Source organism: Pieris rapae, chromosome 14, assembly GCF_905147795.1.
Source record: "Pieris rapae chromosome 14, ilPieRapa1.1, whole genome shotgun sequence".
In the NCBI taxonomy this organism is placed as follows: domain Eukaryota; kingdom Metazoa; phylum Arthropoda; class Insecta; order Lepidoptera; family Pieridae; genus Pieris; species Pieris rapae.
The window spans coordinates 7901164-7927094 of record NC_059522.1 but is presented as its reverse complement, the minus strand read 5'-3'; the positions used below and the strand labels follow the sequence as shown (position 1 = coordinate 7927094).

Sequence of the window (25931 nt, the reverse complement as noted above, 5' to 3'; positions counted from 1 at the left end):
AACAAAACAAAATAAAAAGAAATAGCATTTACTTCGGACAAGTTCCTTTTTCTTATAAACAATTTTAATTCTGTTTTACATACGGCACTTATTAAAAACCGCACTAGAGATGGGAACATAAGTCATCTCTAGTGCGGTTTTTAATTTTTTTCATTAGTCTAATAATTGTTTGGGACCTAGCCAAGCAAGCAAGTTTTACTCCATTTTTCAGCTCCTCACTCTCTTTCTCTTGCTCCTTCTGGGCATTGGAGAGATCCCAAGTTTGGCAGCCATTATTCATAACTGGAAGAATGCATGTTTAGACTTTCGAATATAAATAGACTGATTAGTCAGTTAAAAGTCTAACTCTAATGTGCAATTATCGCGTGAATAAGCAAAAAGACAACACAATGAAAAGTGTAAAAAAACTTCTGTCTGAGAAAGCTGAGAAGAAACATGGGCTATACGTGCATTATAGCCCTCCCAAAGGTTAGTAATATTTATATAAATATCTAGAAAGACTGAGAAATTAGTAATATAATTGTATTTAAATTTAATATATCTGTAATTAACCTGGGGATTATTGACACAAAATGGCCGCGTAAAATTTCTACGTTGCCTATTCGATTTTGTGTATTGTTCGAGCTGAAGCTGTGAAGGAATTCATTTACATTTAAAGGGTGAGGTTGCGGATGGACTTTTATTGCGTGTCCGTAATTATATAGATTCAACGGCCTCGTAAACCTTCGGACTTCATACCTTTTATATTGCTACGCCCACGCGAATTCCATGATAATACAGGGAATTCATTTATTATTTACATAACGACGAAATGTGTCATAAAATGATATGAATTTAATGTATACTCTATGACTATTCTATATAACAGGAGACTCTATAACATTGGTACTGTTTTACATTGTGGCCCAGGGTATTGGTACTGTTATATAATGGGGTAGGATTCTCACCTGATTTTAGGTGACACCTGTCATTTATTCCAACCAAGAGGCTCACGACTGCGTTTCCGTAATATTTGTTACGCTCCTTCATATCTGAATCATATATGTATTCAGTAATCTAACTTATTTTATATACATAAAAATATGAATTTATGTGTGTAATTAAATGTAGGAATATACCTAAATGGATCGGATATTTACTCTTCATAATAATTTCTAACAAACATAAAAACACATAAAAATGTGATTAATAATCCTGTGTTTGTTATACTGATACCATCATAAATAATAACTGTGTGAAATCGATACGGGTCGTAATAACCCGCACTTAGATAAGTAGAAAGTACGGCGTAATCGTAAACACAAAGATGGTGCCAAAAGACAATAAGCATAAAATACATTTGAAATATTGTTTGTAATTTAAAACAATTAAGAATTTATTGGCAATAATACCTTCTTTTTAATTCCTTTAATTGAAAACGAACTTAGGGCTAGTGAGATATAACCATTTATGAATGTCAAAAACGTTTACAAAATTCGCGAAAAAGCAAAACTATCGCCATCCGTTCGCAAGACTACCAGGAGGTCTTGTTCTTGTTCCGTCAAGTCGTTAGACCACGTAGGTAATGATCATAATGATGATAATGATAATATTTATTTGCAAGAATATGATACAATAATGTTTTGGTGGGACAATCTGTTCGCATATTCTTATACACATACATGCGTGCAAATTTGTCTTAAATTGAATTTTATATAAATATTACATATGAGTCATAATATAGTCAATCCTTATAATTCATCATAAATTATTGAAATATATGATTACGTTATCAAATTAATATTAATTATAATAATTCACGACAAGTCAATTTTTGAAAAACTAATGCATTTTTTTTACGATATTGCATTATTTGTGAATTTAGGTAATCCAAATTTGTTTTTTTCAAAATTGTAAGAAACAAGATTAATTCCGCTAACACAACGTTGATAATAATATTTAAATAATTGTTAATTATTTAAATATTATTATCAACACAGTAAATCTAGCCCCACTTAAACAAAGTTTAATCAGTGGAACATGTGCTTCTACACTGCCCTATATTCGCATCGTCCAGGCACGACCTGGAGCAACAAATGACTGTAGACAGTAACGGCCTACAAGACATGTTAATATAGCACATAACGTACCTGGAACGGTTCTGCGAAAAAAATATTAAATGTATAAAGGCGGGAAACAAGACCGAAAGAGCGGGTCTCGCGGGGAATTGCGCCCCGTCTCGCCCATGAATATTGTTAATAAAAATATTACCGATGTAGCCGGGCCACGAATATATCTAGAAAGAATAAAATAACAGAAATATAAATGTAGTCAAATGTAAAGTATTTGAAATAAAAGGGTTCTACATGTCATTTTAAGCAATTAGGATTATAAACAACCAGATAATATTTAGTTGCAGTATAAATAAATAACTGCGACGCCTTTTGCCAATCTAAACCATCCATGAAAAAAAATTCATTTAAATAAGACCAGAGGAGTTCCATGAAATACACACGTACAGTAGAATAATATATATATATATATATATATATATATATATATATATACAGATTTGATGCAATGTAATAATATTTCAATAAAGTTGTAGAAGACACCATAAATTTGGTGGTTAAGTATATTGAAATTTTCAAGTTTTCCATTCTCTTAATCTTTTTTTAAATCTATATATATATATTATATTTAGATTACACATGTGTACTAAGTGACTGAGACTTATTAGTCCAGGAATATATTAACAATTAATGAACGTTGTACATGCTAATTATTAAATCGCAATCAAAGCATAACTCGCTATGGTCGTGACCTTAGCATGACGTGACATGGAAATAAGTTTTTTAGACTATTATGAACGGTCAAGCAATATAATATTTAGATTTATGGCTGGTTAGATTTCTATTATTATCTATTCTAAAATAATTGACAATTATGGTAAAAATAAATGTTACAAAAATTGAAAGTAATACATACAGATTTCGCTGCCAATTTTAGTTTATACTTGTTTATTTGACGAATCTAGGTGCAGCATGGCATTGGCATTCCATAAAATACAGGGCGTAAACTAAAAGGAATAGCTTCTTCTACTGAATAACTTTTCACGTCACGGCATATTACAATTGTAAAGTTCAATAACCAACAATAAAATAGATATTAGTCTGCGACCTATAACTACGCCTATTGCCTACGAAGCATTGAATTATTAAAAGCTCTTACAATGTAACGTAGATAGCTAGGACATACTCAATATGAAGGCTTTGAATTCTGGGTCAATCAATATTTATTTCTAACACTCGAAATTTTATTTAATTGGGCTTAGAATTTATTGGCAGTTCGTGATCCTGGATACTGAGAATGTTAAATGTTAAATGTTAATCACTTATCGTGTTGCATCAGAGATTCTGAAGACCAAGCAAAAATCTATATATAATTATATCTATCTAAATATATCTTATAATCTATTTTATATAATCTATATAATTTTATGTTATAGATAAAAATATAAACATTGCACTGACTATTGCAATCTCTAAAAACACATTTTGTTTGAACATTTTTTCAAAACAAAACTTTACTGATCCAGCATATATATGTCGAAAAAATAATATGTGTTCTAGAAACGTCAACCATTTGCTTGTCACATTGCAAACACGTAGATTACACCGTTGATAATTCGAATGAAAGAAACCCTGTAGGGTTGTGGAATTTACATAAATATTCACTCAAATCAGAAATCAGACCTATTAACATGCTACGCAGTTATGTAACTGCTTTTAGGCGCGAATTTGGTCACAGCACGGTATTAAATAACGTCATATTTAGTACAATAAATATGAATACATATATAGATCATTCCTGTTACTGGTGATTCCAGAGCTCCTGCATACTGCCACAGGGACCGAACTTTAAAAATTTGTTTTTATTATCTGTCTATCAGTTTTCTTTTATTATTATTTCTATGTAGGTTAGGAATAAAGTAAATACTATACATTTATGTGTTAGAAATAAAGTTAAAGCATTTTATAAAATGTAACTAAAAAGAGAGATAAAGTAACGTTTCGTAATTTAGTTCATCATTTTTAAGTTTATTAAAACAGAAGCGAAAGATTTGCCTCAAAACATTAGGATAATAATTAGTTATTATTCTAAAGTATAATAATAATAGTCTTTATTCAGGTACATTTTACATTTAAACAAATTTCCATTTTAATCATCTTCTAGTGTATCTGTGTGCCCTTTTTTGGCAAAGCCCTTTCCAAATCCCGCCTCTCCTCTCTGCTTTGTGCCACTCTCTGCCATTTACCACCTGCTGTTTCTTTAATGTGGTATATCCACCTTCTGAGTTGTCTCCCTCTTTTGAGATTGCTATAGGTACCTTAGGCACCAGTTAAGTAGTTTTTTGCTCCACTTTTCTCTACCTCTTTCCATGTGTCCCGCCCATTTTCACTTTAGTTTATTAATAGTTATTGTAACATCTGTTCATGTTAATTATTTTCCTTAATGCTGTATTCTTTATTTAGTCTCTTCTTTTTTTCCCTATCACCGTTCCATCGCTCTTTGACACACCTGTAGCTTTGTATGCTGCGCTTTAGGAGGCTTATATCTAAATATAAGTAATAATAAATAATACCTTTGTCAAATAATAGGCTTTCAATGTGTTTCTGAGAAATTAATCGCTACAATTGAAACCATAACCTTAAAGGTCAAACAATGTCGCGATAGTCTTAACTAACCATTAAATAATAAATCGTGTAATCAAAGTTCATGTAATCTGGCTAGTACATGCTATTTTCTTATGGGGTGTTTAATAATTTTAATTATAATAATGTATTAATTACTTGGTAATGAAAGTAGATTATTTCATTTACACGCACTACATCTCTTTTTTCTCTGTAATTTAATACTTGTATAAGGTAATCTAAATAATGTTAAACTGTAAATTATTAAAAATAATCATCTCAATCGTGTTTTCGCAGCAATCACATACATTTGTTGTTGTATGTAGGTATAAAGATACCTTCATTACATCTTATTCACAATGTAAAGAATTAATTTGATATAATATGTACCCGATGCAATGCCTCGAATTTTAATTTTAAGAAGCCCCGATAATCTTATGCAAAACAAAAATATGTTTTAACTGAAAACTAGTAGAGAAAGTTAGCTCGTTCAACCAAACAAAAACTCTTCGGCTGTATATAAACACTCAGGAGGTAGCAACGTAAAAAGAGAGACAAAGAAAATATGTTTTGCTGGATTAAGACAGAAATTAAGATTTTGTCTCGTAATACTAGGCTAGCGATTCTGTAGCTATTCTCGGCACAACAATATTTATGTTGCTGATAACCTATCCGCTTTAAAAAAGAATCAAATAGACACCGAAATATGTTTGTTCCATACTACATTGAGGGTTTACGACTCTTCTTCTACGTTTATAGAAGTGCTCAGTTCAGTCTATGACTGATAAAATTTCTTCATTGATAAACTCTAGATTAACAAACCAGGGTAAACACACTAGGGACTACCCAATACGGTCATAAGAGAAAAAAACAACGGAAATAAGTATTATTTACTTAAAAAGCACTCCGTAGGTAATCGGTAAATCAGTGCTCATATCGGATTGGAGTCAAGGCGTGTCTAAGTTACAACTGTGACTTTTCTATTACTGTACTTTTAAAGATATTGCTTAGTGCAGTTTATACTGAGCACACGTTTGGGCTGTTGGATTGAATTTTCACCATTACATTATGAATATATAGGCGTTTGGTAAGTGCATCGAAAACTATAAAAGAAAACGAATTTCAGCTTCTCCAAATATTATCGCTTATGTTTAATCAGTTATCATAGTTTTTAAATTTGGTTATATTTAAAGAATTACAAATATTCTATGTTGTAATTATAATAATAATTATTAAAATTATCAGCATTATACTGTCAATTATGAAAGATAATAATGTTTATATTGGAACTTCTAAAGTAACTTAATGTTCTATGGCTTCTGGATACGGCAGATGGCATCCACAGAAAGCTTAATCGCGTTTGGTCTTAGCATTTTACCTCGCTTTAAGTCTTTGGATCTTCAACGACGCTAGATTTGCTTGAAACGGCCCCTCTTTCGCTTTCAATTTGGGTCCCAAACAAGTGACTACTAAAACTGAAAATCCCATTAATTTTATCAGCTCAAACAAAGTGTAGTAGTACAAAGTGAGTGTAGATTTTAGTCTTGATCTGTGGTTGATGGATGAGGATGAACAATTTTAATTTCCAGCTCTAGGAGCTATACCAGCATCAGACCTTCGTCAGTGGGTGCGAGCAGGGCAAGAAGGCAAGCTGGAACGAGCTGTGCTCAATGGTCAGGGGCGGCGCCTTTTATCAGAAGCGGAAAATTTGCCTTTGTCAAGATACCTTGTTAATTTGATAAATAAATGTGTTGCTCTGCACGCTGCTGTTGAGACAGGATCGCTGCTTGATTTACAGGTGAATTGCTTCTATATTTTGGGAGTGGAGGGAATTTTATACTATACAATCGAATAGCCCAAGTATAGTTTAACAATTTAAAAACTGATATTTTAGAGTTAATATTATAAGCAATGCAGGCGAAATGATATCTACATTGTTTAAATTATCTTAATAAAACATGTATGATATGTCCATGGGCGGCGGATATCACTTAACATCAGGTAACATTCTATGAAGAAAAACCTGCATAAATATTTTTGGATTTGATATTTATCACTGTTACAGAAATTTTGCTCTTCATCCTTCAAAGAGCTTCTACATTAATTACATACACTACTATACATATCTTCACGATAACTTAAAATCGAGTTGCGGTTTCTAAATGGCAAATAAAGCACCAAATTTGACCTCTTTATAGGAACTACTGGAATCTGACTACAATCGCAACAAGTTATCATCGTGCTGTGATGACGCGGGTGTCGGTCTATTGCATAAAGCTGTGTACTACAATTATACAGATATTGTGGAATATCTCGTTAAATATTATCCACATCTTGTCCACCTTAAGGATTCCGTGAGTAAATTTATAAGTATGTAATTAATTTATAAGTGGTAACTCGCTACGTCGTACAATGCTACGGCGTAGATTGCTACGTCGTAGAAACCGGTCAATTATATCCGCACGTAAAGTGATTCAATGAGTTGTAATTTGATCATCTACTCATTGTTTTAGGTTATTATAGGTTGGGTATAATTGTTCAAAGGCTGGCAACGCACTTGTGAGCCTTCTGGTAATGTGAGTTTATATGGGCAGTATCACTTTACATCAGATGAGTCCTATCCATTTGCACCTTGTTATATAAAAATAAAACAAATCGATAATAATTTTTATTTATTACCTTTATACGACTGTACTGTGTTGGGATTGACGATTTGATCCATATCCATAGGATATACCCTCTTGTGTTATAACGTTCTTAGGACCAAAGTAAACTCATTAAATAAAAGCCTTAGCCAGGGATGAAGACTTTAATATAGATATTTAGGAAGGTCGGATAGCCCTTCATTACACGGCAGCGTGTCGTGATGAGGCGCAATTGTCCGCACTTCTTCTGGGCGCGGGGGCGGCGAGGGGCGCGCGGGACGCAGCCGGGCATACGTTGGCCCACTATCGTACTGCTCGCACTAAGCTAACGCTGCCCGCTGCTGTCGACATGCCGACGCGACCCGGTAAGTCCCTAACAACCAAAATATTTATAAAAATTATATTTATAAAAATTGAAAAACTAGTTTTACTTTTTGAACTTTGAGTGGACTTTAGTCAAAATGTTTGTGTGTTGACTTTAGATGAAGTGGTTTATTGTTTGTGCCTAATCGTATATGTCATATATATACAACTATGTAAAACGAAGATGAGATATAAATAATTAAATATATACTTAGTTGAAGTTTTAATTTAATCACAGTTACCGATTTTTAAGTTAATTTAATTAAAGTTAATTATGAAAGTTTAAAATTAATTGATAGTAATTTTTTAAATTGAGTTTTTATGTAGTTGTGGTAAAAGTATACGACATTTATTAGTTTCCCTGAATAACTTTTGAAAATGGTGATCAAACTTCTACCATCCAAACAGCAACGATCTAAGTTTTGTACTACATTTTTGTACATTCTATCTTACAAATAATGATATAACATGTGAATGCCTCCACAAATGTAATCGGTATTATTCTTTTAAAGTACTAAAAAAATAGTCAACTTCTAATCTTTCGGAAATTTTATCATTTTCATCATTAGGTACACCAAGTATGAATATTCGGGACGCATTTAATAGTTAAACTTATCACCTTCTCTCGTCAAGTTCGCTAAAGAATCCGTTACTATTAATTCGAGCCTATAATCATTACAATTTCAAAATAATATACCAAAAATCTGTTCCTAATTTCAAGTAGTTACACCAATTTAATGCTATTTATTCATCAATATTTCTGTCAAATTTAATTCCCAATTATTTGGAAATGTATCCAAAAATAAATTATGACGCAAGTAACTTTATCACCATTTAGTTGCGTGTGACACAAAGTGACCAGTTATATAAGCGTCTCTTACAACCTGCCAATTTAAGGCCTATATTTTTTAATACCCTATTGTTATTCCATATTTCTAACTATAATATATATTTATATAGCTTCTCGTAAATTGTATAGATCGCTTGACCAGGCGAACAAAATCGTAAAGCAAAATCTATTTTAATTTTTTTTTCAAGAAAAATATAAGAAGGTATTGCTTTTTTTCATAGTACATATCATGTATATATATCAAAATAATTAACAGCTAATTTTCCTATTTAACGATTTAAACGTTGTTATTCTGTATTTAGTGTAAATAGTTAAAAAATTACTATACGTACATTACACTAATGTACCTGAATTCCTATTAGAATGAGGAACAAAATCAGTTAACGATTGTTTCACTGTTTTAACATAATTACGGTCGACACAGTTACCTGACATTTTGACGAGTGTCTTGAACGTTATAATATATTACCACTTTTGCAGAAATATTATGACGATGGTAAAACACATATATATTATTATCACTCTTTATTTGTTGTTAAACTTTTCGCATTTACTTTTATGATTATTTAGTAGAATTAGGTACTATGTTGCGATCTCTTTCCGAAAAGTAAAATTAGGTATATGGTCATTACTAACATTGTGCACAAAATCATTTCCTTAGATTATTCTAAGAAAGTCTGTCTTTATAGACGTCTTATTGTTTTTTTTTTGATATATTTAAATCTTTTAATATATAATATGATAATTTGATATATTTATAAAATATTTTGTAAATATTTTTGTAAATTATATGAATAATTTTTTTTGTGTTTGAGTATAATATCTATCTGTATAATATCTGTCTTACTGATGTAGGAAGTAAGCGATATAGAAAGATCAAACCTATAAAATGCTTACGTGAAACCACACTTTTGGTAGGTAGTTCTTTAAAACTAAAGACCACTCAATATAACACAGATTCCAAAAAAAATTTCTTCCAAACCGATTCGTTAACAATTTAATACACTGTCTTTTGATATTGAAGCGTCCGTCAAATTACCATATGATGTTTTAAGAAATCACATTAACCTTACAGCTGTTGGCACATAACCCCAAAACGTTCGACGTGTAGACAAATAAAAGGCTTGGCTCCAGGGTGGGGTGAAATCGCGTGGTCATGTACATTTTTACACTAGCCCCACCTTGTTTGGGCCATTCTTTCATACCTAATTACTTAAAACCACAAAATATTAGACATGTTATTTTTATTACTTATTTAATGCGATAACATTATCATGAAATCACTTCAGAGTGTTACAGTTTTATGTTAATCTTCAACAATTTTGAAAACACGCAAACTTGTTGATTCTACAGAAACTTTTGATTCAGTTTATTATTGTCTTGTAATTTAATATTACTTACATAATTTGACTTCATTTTATACGAAATATATAACAATATGTTTACACAATTTCAAAGCTTTAATTTTAATTAATTCAGTATCAGTTGAAATAAAGGCTTTGAAATTGAATGTTTGCACAATTTAATTAAAATTTAGACATTGGGTCACGGCAAATATGACCCAGCCGTCTTTGTTATTTTATTACATCGATTGAATTTAAAAAAATCAAAATATATTATACTAGGTAACAATGTATTCTTATGAACTTTAATTAAGAAATACATATTAAATACGTCTAATTTTACATTTAATGCCAGTTCTCAAAGCAAGTGCGTAGAACGGAAGAGAACTGGCAATAAACTCTCCGCCACTCTTTTTAATCGCCTTGTTTTTTGTTTTACAAATTGTTGTAAGGAGCTGCAGCCATTACACCAAGTTCACCATGATATAGCTTTTCTCCGTTGCCCAATAAAGAAGCAAACTAAAGTACGCTAATACGGTAGATTTTCAATAGATCGATAAAGCATTGCCGCCGGAATTAGTCACTGAACTTTATTGTAGTGAGGGACGTAATTATAATTGACATGTCCTACATACACACGGATCGATGTTTGTGTGTCATTAAACATTAATAAATGTCTTTCATTACAAGTTGGAAGTTTTCACTTATTTGGGTTTTATAAATTATAAATCAGTCTTCGGTTTCATGGTTAGTCTATGTTTAGAAGAATCCGTAACTCAAATTCCAAATTCAATCGTTTTTATAAAATATTACTCTTTAAGCATTTTTGTTATGTCCTTTTTCGTGTTTGCTTGAATTTAGTTAAATAGTTTGACAAAATTAATCTCTAAAAATATGTCCTTTATTGCTGATGGTTTAAAAACATTTTTCTTTTTAAAATTTTATAAGTTTTGAGACGCCTGTGTGTTCCGTGTAGATATAGAATGTATTTTCTTATCTTACCCGCATGAGGGTATCTCTTACTCCTATAAATGTTACGGTAATAAATATAAAACTTTACTGTCTTATTACATACAGGACAACAATGGATGATTTTTTGTATCCCACTTGGAAAGAGACTAGAAGGGTCACTGGTCCTATGCTTTCAAAAATCCTAAACCAAACTGGAAATAACTTTTATTGTCATTCGTCTTCACGATTTCAGACGTTCTTCTTGTGATTTTTTTAATAAAACATTTACAGATTGCGTTTAATCAGCGCTTTCAAATAAAACTTTAACCATTCTTAGAAAAACCATTATCAGTCCCATTAATCTACACCATTTCTATTTTAAACCCAACCACAGCCCATTTACGCACAAACCAATAACTCCCATGTCTCCTATCGACAACCGATTTGCCTTGAACTTTTATATCGATTCTATTTTCTAGAAAAATTCTTTACAATTCACTATTCATTGGTCATACGTTGTTTAATGTTACTACACGTGACTCATCATAGATTTTTTGTATTTTACTTTTTATGTAAACACATTTAAAATCGAAGAAGGTGTATTCTTTATTTTGATTATAAGTAAATGAAATGAAACGAAATTTTTAATATAACAAATACACTGAAACCTCGAATCATTTTATTCTAAATTAAGCTTCGTATTTTTTTAATAAATGTAAATATAATTTACTAGAAAATCTAATATTAATTAATTTCACCTATAAATACATTATACTTGAATTTATTTCATGATTACAGGTATGGTAATAAAGCGACATAATATTCGAATATGGTGTCACGAATGCGACATGGGGCGTCTCCAGCGCGTGATATGGGAGGGTCAGGGCTCCAGGCTTCTCAGCGAAGTATCAAGCCAGCCAATTGTAAAGAAGTTCTTGGAAACCGTGCCATATATGATGGTAACACCTTAAACCTTCAATCATGAAAAGTATTAGTAAACATAGGCTGTAAAAACAGAGAAAATTCAAAATACATAAAATTTATTATCACGCCTATGTCGGCTTACGAATAGTGTTTACATAGGATAGTAAAATGCTTCCTATTAATTATTTATTTAGTACTAATACATATTTAAAATCTTAGTTTGTTAACTTATTCGAGTCTTTTACTAGATTTAAAATAAAATATGATTAAGTGAGGCCTAACTGAATCTTTAAAAAGTAACTAATATTTTCTATTTACAGAATACAATTAAGGATATACATAATGCAGTGATTCAAAACGATTTGGAGAATGTTATTAAATTGACAAGTAGCCCTGTACCGCCGCAAATTTTATCTAGCAAGGACCCAAATAACATGACTGTATTTCATAAAGTATGTTTATTATGAACAATGTATATGTCACCGTAAGATTGTAAACATCGTTATATTACAATCTATCCAGTAAGATTGTTAAGTATCGATAGATTGTGAACCGTATCATTATGATTGCAATTTAACGCATCATTTTTCGCTTGATTGTAATCTACCGAAGTGAAACCGTTAAATTACAATCTGTCCCGCGTCAAATTGTCAACTGTCTGCAAGTTCTTCCTGATTGGTCGGTCTCATTTCATTTAGAAATGAAATAGACGTGTCACTTAAATAAAATAAATAAATAATTTAATAGGAAATTAGATTGTTTACAATCTTACGGTGACATATACTTAAATCAGTAATTAATAGTTCTATACAAAATGTTTAACACTCGAATGTATTGTTGGCCTGCAAACATTGAATGAATTTTAGACATCCTAGTTCACATTCAATGTGTCGTAGATATCCATAGATAAAGGGGCTGTCAAATGCCTTATAAAATTTATTCACAATATTCCCTAGAAAGAAAGTATTAGTACATGTAAGGAAATATTTCAGGCAGCTGGATTAGGACACTGTGGTATTTTAAATTACATAGTCGAAAGATATCCACAAGGTATAAATGAAATCGACAACGAAGGTCGCACTCCTTTACACTACGCTGCTATTGTGAAAGATGATAAACACACATTCAAAACAGTTATTGGTTTTGGCGCAGATGAAAGCGCTGTTGACAATGTGAGTAACCGTAACAGCACCATATCAACATGAAACGAAAAATATAAACATTTAATATTATGTTTCAGAGAAACAAAACCCCTGCTTATTACTTGAATAGACCTCAGGAGATAGACAAACACAATCTAAAGGTTTTACCTGAAGCACCCAGAACACCATCAAGTGCTTACCCAGCGTCCTGGGATTGGAAAATTTTAGATACGGACTACACGGCTGAACTAAATAAGAAACCTAGAAGAAAGAACTTCAAAACATCATCTGAAAACATTTCTTCTAAAAATACTCTTTCAGAAAGTACGGAAAATATAAATCATATGAAAAATAGTAGCACACATGAAATGATAAACAGCTTACCAGAATTAAATGATAAACATGAAACTATACAAGAAGAAAAAATAAATAATATAACTGAAAATTTTGTTTTACATGAAAGTGAACAGGTAAGCAATGCATGTATCATAATCATAATTAAATTCATTTGCGTTGCTTCATAACCATCTGCATGATTTTATTTCCGTTGTAGGTTTCTGAAAACGTTGAGCAAGAAGCATGTTTTGGAGAAAATCAAGATTACAAAGGAATTACTAGTGGTGATGATAAGATTGAAGACACTTTGAAAGAAACAAATAAGAGTGACTCACGACCGAATAGTCAAAATGGTCTGGATCCCCAAAATGAACACACAAATTTAGATCAACCAGAGAAGGAAGAAAATAATGTTGAAGAAGTTAATGATTTAAATACCGCTATAACTAAATCTGAGTCTAAAGTATTTAACAGCGAGGATTTAAATCAAGAGTCAGTTCCACTACCAGTTCTACCAGTACTGCCAGTCTCACCAATAAATAAAAGTATTAATAATGCTGATACTGATACTGATGACAAAATCAACAAAGAAGTTATCACTGAAAATGAATCTTGTACACAAATAGATATTTTAGAAAATAAAAATAATGAAAACATGCCTGAAAGTACTCATTCCCAGGAAGGTAATGTTGAAAAGCATAATGATGATCATATATCACAAAATGACATAGAAAGTAATCAACCAAATGATAGTTTTGAGGACATTAATGCTGTCCAAAAGGAAGCAGAACCTAAACTTCTAAAAGTAAATGGAGCTACTGAGATCCAAAATAAAATGGAATACCATAATTCCGATGAAGAGGTTACGACAGTTTCGGATGATGAAGGTAATACAAAAGTTGATACCATTGAAGATGATGACGATGTACAAGTGCAGGATAACACACAAACAGCACACAATGACACATATCTTCAAAAGGAACTACACAAAAATGGGAGTGCTATCAGGAGTGACAGAGTTCCTTCTGGTACCTCACATGAAATCTAAACCTATCTTTCTTAGAATTAATTACAAAGGGTCCCTACTTGTTTATTATTTTTGTTTTACAACTTAAGGAAACAATGGCCGTAATAGTCAAGAAAGTCTCATAGAGGGTATTGTGAGTAGCGAAGCGGAAAAAGACTCGCAAGATGCAAGTATAATAAAGGGAAATTCCGTACACGGCGACCTTCTCGTTATTGTGAGTATAATAATTACTATTTATTGGGATAAAGAGCAGTTGAAAGGTAACAACCAAATAATAATGTGTTGTTTACGAAAGCATCATTGTAGCACAATTGTAGTCACAACACCCTATAATTTGCGAGCTTCTTAGAATGTACTGTTTCCAACGTAGAATGCGACTGCCTTATGTCTGTGATATACCGTTTATGAACTTAGTTATTCCAGTGTATTTTATTTAACAGGATAATCAAATTGATCCAGAAGTAACTGAATTAATAAATACAGTCAATTTGGAAATGTTAGCGACATTAGTACTGAATGGAGAAGGATCAAGACTTATCGGCAGATATTCAGATAATTTAGAACTGCAAGCATTTTTGGATAATGTACCATCTTATATGGTAAGAATGCATATACTTATTAAATATATGCAATCGTCATCGAGAGATTATTTTTACACATGAGTGAATCTGCGGTCAAACGCTAACTTTTATATATAAAACATACTTATGTATAGTTTTAATCAGGATCTAAGAATAATTCAATTTTTCTAGCATAAAATTAATAAAGTACACTTAGCAGCTAAGGAAGGAAATATAAGAGACCTTCAAGCGGCATTAGATAGACGGAAATTTGCCATAGCTCGTGATCCAATTTCGGCAAATGGAGCCACCCCGCTACATGTAGCCACTGTGTTCGGGAAAACAAATATTATTAAATATTTAGGAGGAAGGTAAGCTGCAAACTAGGTTTTACGAATCGATAAACATATCACTAATTTAATATGTCATTATGTTTGCCTTTAAGATTTCCTGAAACATTATCGGCAGTGGATTTTGAAGGACGCACAGCTTTACACTATGCGGCTGTTTTACCAGATAATGGGCATTATTATAATCTGTTACAACAACTTGGTTCAAATTCTAAAGACTTAGATGATGTAAGATTTTATACTATATCAAACTCATAAAATTATTTCTAATAAAATTTATGCGTCATTTACGATACTGCTACTTCAGAATGGAAGATCCGCGGATGATTACTACAGGAACCCAAACTTATTACCATTTAGTCAGCTTTTAAGTGATTTTGGTATAAGTGATGACGAGATCAAAGAAATGTTCTCAGATCAAGGTATGTTTTCATTAGACATATATTATGAAGTCATAAATTTTATCACATTTTTTACTTATATTTTTAATACTTTCCTATTATATCGTGGGTAGTGCCAGATGATCACGTATCAAGTCGACGAAATCTGGACATGCCGGAAGTTCTGGACACATTAGATCGATGTTACCATCTCCTGACATCAGCTAAAGCAACACGTACGCCATTATCAGCTTCATCCAATAAGGCAACACCACCACTGGTCCTTGGAAGGTTCTTAAAGAGATCAATATTTGAATCAATTAAACATCGCATTACAAAACTTGACCATGATCTGTTCGATGTTATTTGGCCAGCTGTTAAAAAAATTCCAGAAACTCGAAATGTAATACAAACAGTTGAGGAAGATTTTCCCGGTGGTGTAACAGCACCTGATTATTATGTCTATGATGTGTTCAATGAATTTTTGACACCATTAATTAAGGATCTACATAATATAAATATCTCGTATGAACTTCCCCTTCATCCACCATCCGACTTTATTAAAAATTCATCAGTACTAGTAACTGCAGCACCTACACCGCTAGTTGAGTTAAACGTCGATGCACACGAAGAATTTGTCCTTTCTGGAAATATAGAGTGTTCAAGAAATATCGAGGGATTTGAATTACCTCTAAATATTAAAATTGGCAAACTAGAAAGCATTGAAAGAATTATAACCACGATATTGATGAACACAAAGTTTTCAAAAGTTATTGAACAATTAAGTCCTGAATCCGGTCAAAATGGTGGTAGTTATTATACACTAAACGAGGTCTTGGAAAAACCATCCGAAATCTGTGCTCTTTTAGCTGCATCTGGGTTGCTGATTGCTCTTTGCGAACGCGAAGAAATTGATGACTTTAATCGGTTACATGGTAAACATTGGCCTTACGGACGTGGAGTGTATCTAAGTGACGATAAAACCGTCGCTGTGTGGATTAATGTTCACGACCATATCCGAGTTGTAGTTTCCACTCCTACGGATACCCCAGGAGAAATAGGTCTAGCTTTTAGCAAAATTTCCTTTATCATGAAATATCTTCACGATGAACTAGACTTTGTTTGGCATGTGAAACTTGGCCATTTATCTAGTCGACCAACATTTTTAGGTGCGGGAATCCGATTAAGTCTTATTATAAACATTCCTGATTTATCGAGAGATGCTGATAATATAAAACATCTTTGCGCAATGAGGGGCTTACAATACCGGGAGACTGTGAGCACTGGAATAGCTAGAATTAGCAACTACCAATGTTTGGGTGTTACTGAAACGGTCTGTTTTAATGATTTCGCTACAGCGACGTCAAATCTTCTTCATCTCGAAAGAGATTTATCATTACACAATTCAGCTCAAATTGCGACGATGTTTAGCAATATACTTAGAAGAAAAAGAAGTAGTCTTGCAGATATAGATATAGATGAAGAACATTAATTTTAAAACCATCATATTTTAGAGTAGCATGGTCCTATTAATTAAAAGTTAGTTTATAGTTATTACTTTTGGAAAGGCATAGGTGTATTGAAGTACTTATCATGGAGGTCTACATAGCTTAGGTCAGTACTACATATCAAATATTTACCGTTGTGAGTGGCGTGTTTCTGAACACTTCAGGACGACGTGTTTGCTAAACGATCACGCTTTTACACGAAGTAGTATAAAGTTTAAACGAAGCTTAACGCACTCACTATAGCACAGGACACCTTTGTCTTTCCAATCGAGGTTTGTTTTACTACAAAGGAATAAAAATGCAAAGGTGAAAAAATATTACAAAAGATTTTATATAATAATTACGATACATGGTTTAACGAACTACATAAAAGCCTTTATTAACTTAATGGGTTCGCAACTTCCGCTATTCGATTTTCCTCAGTGACGTTACATGAATAAAAACACCTGCCAACGGTATTATTACGCCGAAGGTCACCTTGAATAATTGATCAATTTACAGGCGTTAATCACGCGAGTAACGGCCAGTTGGACATTCCCATCTTTCAAACAGAAGAAGGCAGATACCTCGCAAAGTGTAAGAGTATATAAATATATATGGAGAGCTCACATGCTTTTGATAGAGGGGAAGTTGATGTGGAAACTGTGTTTTCAGCTCTCGGCGATCCTTTGATAAAAGGTCTGACCGAAGTGGCTAATGCTAAGCCGAAGGATCCGATAGCGTTTCTCGCTACCTTTTTGCATAATTTCCCCGATCACGAAAAGCCTCAATTAGGTACTCAGGTAAGTTAATTGTTAATCGTTTAGCAAATCCATTTATTGTTGTGTTAACTGTGAAACGATTATGTACTCGCCACTATATGAAGTTATTTATTTGTGTCAAATAAAGTTTTACAGCTGCATTCCCAACTGACTGAAATTAAACATAATATTTTTTTAAAGTTAATTATAAATAAATTTGCCTAGTCTACCTTATCTCTCCATAAACGAAGATGCCTTATGCTTATATCGTTGATAGTGCGAGTCGTAATTCGACGATTCTTGTTAAAAAGGCTATATTTGTTCGGTTAACTTTTTTACGAAAGAGCTTTCAAGTAGTAGTCATGACTACATTGGTGTACATCTTGACCTTCGTTTACTATCATCAATGGTTATACAGCCTCCTGTGGGCCTTAGCCTCCGCAAGTACACTTCGCCATCGCAATCTATCCAGTGATTTCCGTGTCCAATTGTGAATCCCTATACATTTCGAGGTCCTTGACAACTCCATCTATCCATACTTCTCTACCTACCTTTACACTTGTTAAATAAAAACGATCTTTAAAACTTCTCATAACACTTTGGTTTTAGGAATCAAACACGTTGATAACAAACGAGCCTCCTGAGTACGAGAACCAATCAGGACCAGATGAATTAAAAAAATTGTATAGTAATACTCGTATACAAAGCGCAAGAAATCGACCTACTGGGCCCATTGAAGTTATAACTGTCGATCCTTATCAGGCAGCCAGTCCCGATGCACCGGAAGTGGCTCCAAGTAGTGCTGAGAGAGTAGGTTTATTGTAAAATAAAAATAAAATAAAATACGTTTATTTTGGAACATAAGATCATCTAGGTATCACTTATTCCACGTCAATCAATTCGAACCTGTAGGCATCCCTACTCATCGGCAAAGACAGAGGGTGTAGGCCGAGAGAAAAAGCCGGCGTAAAAAACTCTCGGTACTCTCGGTGTCAAAGATATGCCAATATTTGAGTAAATACATTTTATGAACTAATTTAAATAATAAAATAAGTGAATAAATAATCCGGCTGTATATAAAAAAAGGTTTAAGGTCCAAAATCTTATTTATTTTTAGATATATAAGAAGCTCTACATTAAGATTACTAGTTAGTACTTAGATATAAGTTTGTTCATTCAGAACAAGCGATTTTACTGTAGGATACAAACGGGCCATAAAAGGCTACCTATGGCAAGGATGCCCATTTTTTTTAAATTTTGGACGCCTAATCTCCGACAACCTCCACTGGAAGTCGATTCCACAGTCCTGTGGAATACTTCCAGTTATATAAATAGCACTGCCGGGCTGAGCCTCGACTACCTCATCAAAGTTAAAGCTTTATCCCGCTTTATTGTATAATATATTTACTATGTAAGGTGTTATATTAATTTGTGTATTGTTAGGATGAACACGGCCAATCAATGCTGCACTTCGCAGCCGCACGAACGCATACAAACAATGCTTTGTTTCAACTATTACAAGAGACTGATGTAAGCATTGGCTACCGCGATGAATTGTATAGAACGGCAAGAGATATATCTATACAGGCTAATGTTTTGGAGAATACTGGGGAAATTGATCGCTTCGTACTACACTTGGCTGCTAGAGGTAAAATAATTTACAAACTATAGTTCGAGTATTTCGTTTAAAGTTACTCATTTTTTTTTATTTATAAAACTATTAAACACAGAATTGTACCTAATAGTTATGTAGTCAAATAATCAAACAATAATGTTTCTGAAATAGAAAACAATGTTAAAATTGTTATTTGTTTTCTATTAATCAGCCAGTTCGAATTCTACCAAAACAAAAACCAGTTACAAATGAAAGAAAAAAACACGAAAAACTTTGTTTACTAAGAATGGTGAATTGAGCTGTGTCTGTCAGGCCCAAAACAAAATATACTACGAATCATGAAGGAGTAAAATATTGTCCTAAAGCGATTTACATTTCTAACCATAAATTGTTCCTCAGGAAACACTGATAAAATAATGGAGCTGCTCGTCCAAGGATATGACCACATATTGGACGTGGTGGACGAAGAAGGAGTTCCCATTAATGAGGTGATCTCGCAACGGGGTGACACTGAAATGTCCAGTTTAATGGCTTCAATACCTTCGTTTGAGGTACGAAAACAAACAACGTAGTACAATTTTTATTTTTTTTAATAAATTAAAATAAAAACTACTGAGGCAATTTAATTCAGAGTCTATTTCAATTTATTCTAATAGATATACTAAATAGTTTCTTATCGCATAACGTGGCAAACCCGAATAAAAAGTGTAAGTACACAGAATTTTACAGATAGTGTGAATTTACAATTGAGAATTTATTATATATAAAATGTGAAAAACTACTTTAACCTGCATTTGTCGCGTTCCTAAACAAGACTGGGTTACATTTATACGAACACAGCGGTTTTCTAATGTAACATATTATGATCTTATATATAAAATCCTCGTTTCGCGGTGTTTGTGGTTAAACTCTTCCGAAACGGCTTGACCGATTCTCATTAAATTTTGTGTGCATATTGGGTATGCCTGAGAATCGGACAACATCTATTTTTCATCCCCCTAAATGAAAAGTGTAGTCCACCCCTAAATATTTAATTTATTTTTTTATCAACTGTTTCAACAGCATTAAAAAATACATACAATCGTAAATTTTCAACCCTCTACGATCAACCCCTATTTTTTATTATAAATGATATACATGGCAAAACAACGTTTGCCAGGTCAGCTAGTTTTATTATATTATTCTGTAATATAAATAAATGAAAAGAATAAATATTGTCATGGTGACACTATACTTCGTGTATTAAGAAGTTTTATTTTAATATGCAGTAATTATGTTTACGTTTTAATATATAATAAGACAGCACAAATGTTATTCATTTTACTAAAATTTCAATAGGAGTCCCGAGAACGACTCCACGTTGCTGTAAGACGCGGTGATTTATCAGAAGTACGTGAAATACTCTCAGCGGAAGGTGGAAAGACACTTGCGCGTGCGCAGAATTCGTACGGGAGGACACCGTTACATGCGGCTGTGTTAGCGCAAAATGAGGAAATCGTTGGATATTTGGCGGAAACTTTCCCAGAGCTTTTGAAAATTGGAGATACTGTAAGTTGTCTAAGAACGACATTTTTTTGTTTTTCAGGTATGGTACTGACCTTATTGAATTCTCCTGATTCGATTCTTGGCAAAATTAAAAAAAACAAATACAATCGACACAAAAATAATATGACTCTTTTATACCCTATAGAACAACCTCCAGTAATGGAGTGGCACTTGAAGAAGAAGAAGATACCCTATAGAGGTGTTTCCCAATTTTGTTCTGTCATGCCCGCCATTCTAAAATTTCGGATGCTGTATTCTCTGTTATGTAGAGCTTTATGTAACATACATATAAAAAATTAAAATTTAATTGATTCCTTAAAAATATTAAATGATAGGTATTAGGAAGAAATCACTAGGACTTCTTAACGAAAAAGAATGAAAATTTTCAAAATTTATAATGAAGAACGTGGAGTCCATTTTGAAATTGCCCTCTTACCACTGAAATTGACCCCCTGTGGGGCGTGGGACCCACTTTGGGTCTGCCAAACAGGGTTAAGGTACTCAACAACAACAATCAGATGTTGTGGTCTCGAAACTCATGGCTTTACCCAGAGGCTGTGTGTGATTACCGAAAATATATCGAGGCAATTGATTAGTTATTTGCCATTTAAGAAATACAACAAATTCTTTCTACATATTAACTAATGCTTTTACATAGTATATAAAATATATTTATTTATTTAAACTTTTTTAAATAAACAAAACAAAACCTACTTGGTTACATAAGTTATTAGGCAACGGGTAGCCTTATCGCTAACAAGCGATTTCTTCCAGGCAACCCTAAAATGGAGCAATACAAAAAGAAACACCTACTCATGGTAAAGTACAAGAAGTGCATAATGAATTATAAAAAGATCTATTAGATGTGTATATAGACTATTGTATATTCCTATATTTTATAATATTTAAATGGTTAATGTTGACTAACATTTATCGAAATAATTAATCTTTTAAAGACTTTATTGATTGAAGCTTATCTTTGTATTTTTATAGTTAGAACGCACACCATTACATTACGCGATGGGTGTAGAAAAAATGGAATCACTCAGTCGAATATTAACTAGAGCCGGGGCAAAACGCGTACTGAAGGACCTAAAGGGCCGGCAACCTACCTACTACTACATGAACAAATCTGACATACTGCGACTTAAGGAAGAGGAAGAAATGTATTAAAAAAGAGTGAAAGCTTACGTTACTTTAAGACGTTCACACTCGAATGAGTTCTATCGATGTAATGTGATGAGGTCTGTGATATGTTGAAATCGGAATTGCTGTTGAATTTCATGGCTACCTAGCTGATGATATTGACCTTTTGAAACTAAATTTATTACCTTGAGGAATAACTATTATTCGTTAACATTTATATCTGTGCCTAAGATTACTTGTCTAAATTGTATCAATAAAACAGACGGGAAAATATGCCTGCTTTTGCTTGCAATATACTAAACTTCTCCGTAACGTGAGTGAAAAAAGACCAAACAACTAAAAATTCTTAAACAAATGCCTTAATTCTATCTTCGTAATAAATATTCTATTCAACATACTAATTAAATGTATCTCGTATGCACTTATAATGTAGACTCACAGGAACAAATAAAAATTGTTAATTGTAGTAACAATTTCTAGTATTTTCAATATTTAGTAATATATTGGGGACCCTATACTTCTTAATCGTCTTAGAATATTGAATAAAACAATTTTGATTACAATAAATTGTTTAATTTATCTAAAACAAAAAACATAACAAAGCTGTGCAAACAATTCCGAAAATTTAATGATTTCAAAAATTCTCCACGATACAAAACATTATACTAATTTAATATTAAAATGTTACTAAATTAAGTAGGTGACTGCCAAGGAATTGGATTTATGTACATTTGCGAAACAGATCCTCTCATACCTGCAAAAATAATAATGGCTATAATGAAAGATAATTTTCTAAATAGAAGTGTCAATCAAATTTTTTTTTCATATGGTGAGGACATCTCAATTTATCTCAGACACAAGTAAAAAATTACAAACCGCCCGTTTTGTTTTTAATCGACTTCTAAAAAGTTTTTCATCTGGCGTACAATTTTATGTTTGTCTAACTCCCGATTACTAGCAAACTTCAAGTAATTTTAGTTGATCTGACCTAGCTAAATCTATTTTCAAGGTCATGTCGAATGGAGGAAACTAAGACATTTTTCAACTATGATGATATTAGAACAGTTTGTAGTCGATTAAAGCTGTGTCTACCAACAGGTACTGTTGGAACCAAATTGAGTTGAAACGCTAAAGCCTACGAAGTGAAAGTATTAGGTAGCATAAGCATACTTAGTTCTCCCTGGTTAAGTGGAACAGGCAACGGTTTGTTCTTGCTGGTACGTAGCCAATCTCTGTAAGCTCTTTCGCCTTGTACTCGCCGACGCTGCTCTTCTATAGACGCCCGAGCGGCTCGACGCTCTGCTTTAGTTTTCATTGCTAAAAGTCAAACAAAGAAGCTCATCATGTCAAAATAGAACACGCCTTCGTTCTCCAAACTAAATTTGTATGAAAATGACAGCTAGGGTCGACAGTTGGTACCAACTACAGCTGTCATTTTCATACAAATTTAGTTTTCGACTTTCTACATACACTACAGTTAAGCCGTCTTGACTAGACCCCCAGAACTGTAAATATTTTTTATGTACCAGCATCTACTTATTATTTAGATTGTAAAGAGACCGTAGTCGTAAAATTTGGGACTGTAATCTTTTATATCACTACTTTTCTTTTAGTGGACGCTGGTCTATTCTAAATAAAATCAGTAGTACAGCCACATATAAACCTTGTCCACGAACGCACGCGTCTACTTACATTTCATTTCTTCTTCCTTTCTTCTTACCCATGCAGCAAATTTCTCTTCCTTATCACGCTGTCGCCGATTGCGTTCTTCTTCAACGCGTTCGCTTTCACGAAACTTACGCATTATCGCCTCGGCCTTTTGTCGCTCAACTTGAATCCGCTTTCGTTCTAACCATTTTTTATAAGACTCTTCGCGTTGTTCAGGCGTTGTAGTCGGTGCTGTTTGATTCTTTAATTTCTCGAGACGTAATTTCTCTCGTTTCTGTATAACAAGGTGGTATGTTTAGTCCCTAATTAATTAATAAAATATGGCTTTATAAAATAGACGGCAATAGTACGTTTTTTAATTCAAACAGGTGTAACTAGTATGGTTTAGAATTTCCAAGACCATTAAATATAATGAATACGTTGATTTCGTGTAAGTATGGGCCTACACATGATACTTTTAATTATGATATATAATTACGCCCATGTTTCCGATTTTGAATTGATTTCTACACTTCCGAAATGATATAACCGAGGCTCTACAAAGTTATCAGACAGCTATAATATATTACATGGGTATTACCGATAAATATTAAAAAAAGAATTACCATAATTTACGAAATCTTCTTACCTCCTGCTCTTTTCGTTCAACCCACTGCCTAAACGCTTCCTGCTTCTTCTTTTCATTCTGCTCCCGTTCCTCCTTAGCTGTTGTAGTCGTCGATAAAGACGCAACTGACAGCCTGAAAGTATCAGCTCCATCCCCATCTCTGTACGTCCGATCGAATCTTGGCGTTTCCTCCTCTATATCTTTCCCAATATCTTGTGTAAGCCGACATGACTTTCTTTTAATACTGCTAGAGGACGCACTCGACAGCCGCCCCGTCAAAAACGGCGTAGAGTTGCTCCTATACGAGCTATGAGGGTGGGGAGTGACGTCATCGACGCAGGATGAATCCGTTTGCAGTGACGTCACAGAATGAGATGCCTCTACAGTCTCGATGTAAATAGCCGGATTTATGTAACGCGTTTTACTACGTTTGGATGCCACAGACTCTGAATCGCTGTGGTACTGAATGTTCTCACCAGCTCCGTCGAAGACATGGTTAGAATTCTTCTGTGATAAATCGTAGCTGGATTTATGTCTGGCGCTATCGCCAAAATCACCCTTTTCGATGTCACTCGCCATTATTCATTATATTAGGTAAAAAAACTATGTAAAATATTCCACTTTCCAAAAATATAGCGACTTGCCAAGATAATTGACTGTTTGTCAAACGACTTATTTTCAAATTTTATTCCTTTGGCAGCCAGGTGTTTTTTTTTTTGGTATTTGAGATATTTCTTAATCTTTTTTCGGTTTTATATATTTATAAGAAAATATATATTTTAAAATATTGAAACGCGTAGCAAGATTTGAAACACACAATATGTCATTCAAATATTTAGCGCAGTTTCAGCAAACAATTATAAGTGTTGCAAAAGTATCCATTCCATTTCACAAAATCCTCAGTTGTTTTAATTAGTCATCAACTATGATAATAGCATAGAAACTATAACCGATGTGTAACAGGTGTGTGTGTGTGTGTGTGTGGAACAGGCGCCATCTAGTTATTAAAAGTAAATATAGCGTAAAATGCATTTATTCAATTAAAATCTTAACTATGGAACATGTTTTATAAAAATTGAATTATTAGACAATGGATAAAGGAAACATATTTTACATCTGATAAAACAGTTTTATTATAATTTACACGAATGAACGCATAATTAATATTGGGCACCTGAAATTGTATACCAAAATGTATCGAATGTCAATGTTCAAAAAATTGCAAACATTCTTGGAAGTTGCTTCCGTTTCGATAAACGGTCCTAGAATATTAAAGTTATCCTAATATTACATAAACAATGGGGTTTTTACAATATTTATCATGTTATAACGATTAATACTTATATATTGTATCGACTATTACTAAGCAAATTGTTATATACAATTGCCAGTACAGTAGGGCATCGGTAATACGTCTCACTTGCAAGTTGTAGATTTTACTATAGCAGTAACATCGTCTATAAATACGAATCAACGACCCGTAGCGGTTACGAATCGTATTTAAAGCGACCATGGTAACCAGTTGATAAAAAAGTCGATATATACCTTTATTGAGTTA

At 32.9% G+C, this 25931-nt stretch overlaps 2 protein-coding genes across 2 annotated transcripts; one reads left to right on the top strand and one right to left on the bottom strand.

Annotated features, from left to right (window-relative positions):
- Nucleotides 1-389: 389 nt before the first annotated feature.
- LOC110998043 lies at nucleotides 390-22624 on the top strand. Its single transcript, XM_045631173.1, has 21 exons — nucleotides 390-468; nucleotides 6263-6471; nucleotides 6872-7027; nucleotides 7500-7683; nucleotides 11624-11784; nucleotides 12070-12201; nucleotides 12742-12921; nucleotides 12990-13361; nucleotides 13445-14272; nucleotides 14346-14468; nucleotides 14695-14853; nucleotides 15007-15185; nucleotides 15260-15392; nucleotides 15472-15586; nucleotides 17554-17628; nucleotides 17707-17834; nucleotides 18402-18602; nucleotides 19236-19440; nucleotides 19807-19958; nucleotides 20746-20955; nucleotides 21946-22624. Exons 1-21 carry the CDS (start codon nucleotides 390-392, stop codon nucleotides 22123-22125), a joined length of 4161 nt encoding a protein of 1386 aa, XP_045487129.1. The 3' UTR covers nucleotides 22126-22624.
- An 85-nt stretch (nucleotides 22625-22709) lies between these two features.
- On the bottom strand, nucleotides 22710-25018 carry LOC110998037 (nucleolar protein 58-like). Its single transcript, XM_022266456.2, has 4 exons — nucleotides 24395-25018; nucleotides 23791-24040; nucleotides 23269-23415; nucleotides 22710-22852 (listed from the first exon to the last, which is right to left on the bottom strand). The coding sequence occupies exons 1-4, from the start codon at nucleotides 24950-24952 to the stop codon at nucleotides 22791-22793; spliced, it is 1017 nt and encodes a 338-aa protein (XP_022122148.2). The 5' UTR covers nucleotides 24953-25018; the 3' UTR covers nucleotides 22710-22790.
- Nucleotides 25019-25931: the final 913 nt, after the last annotated feature.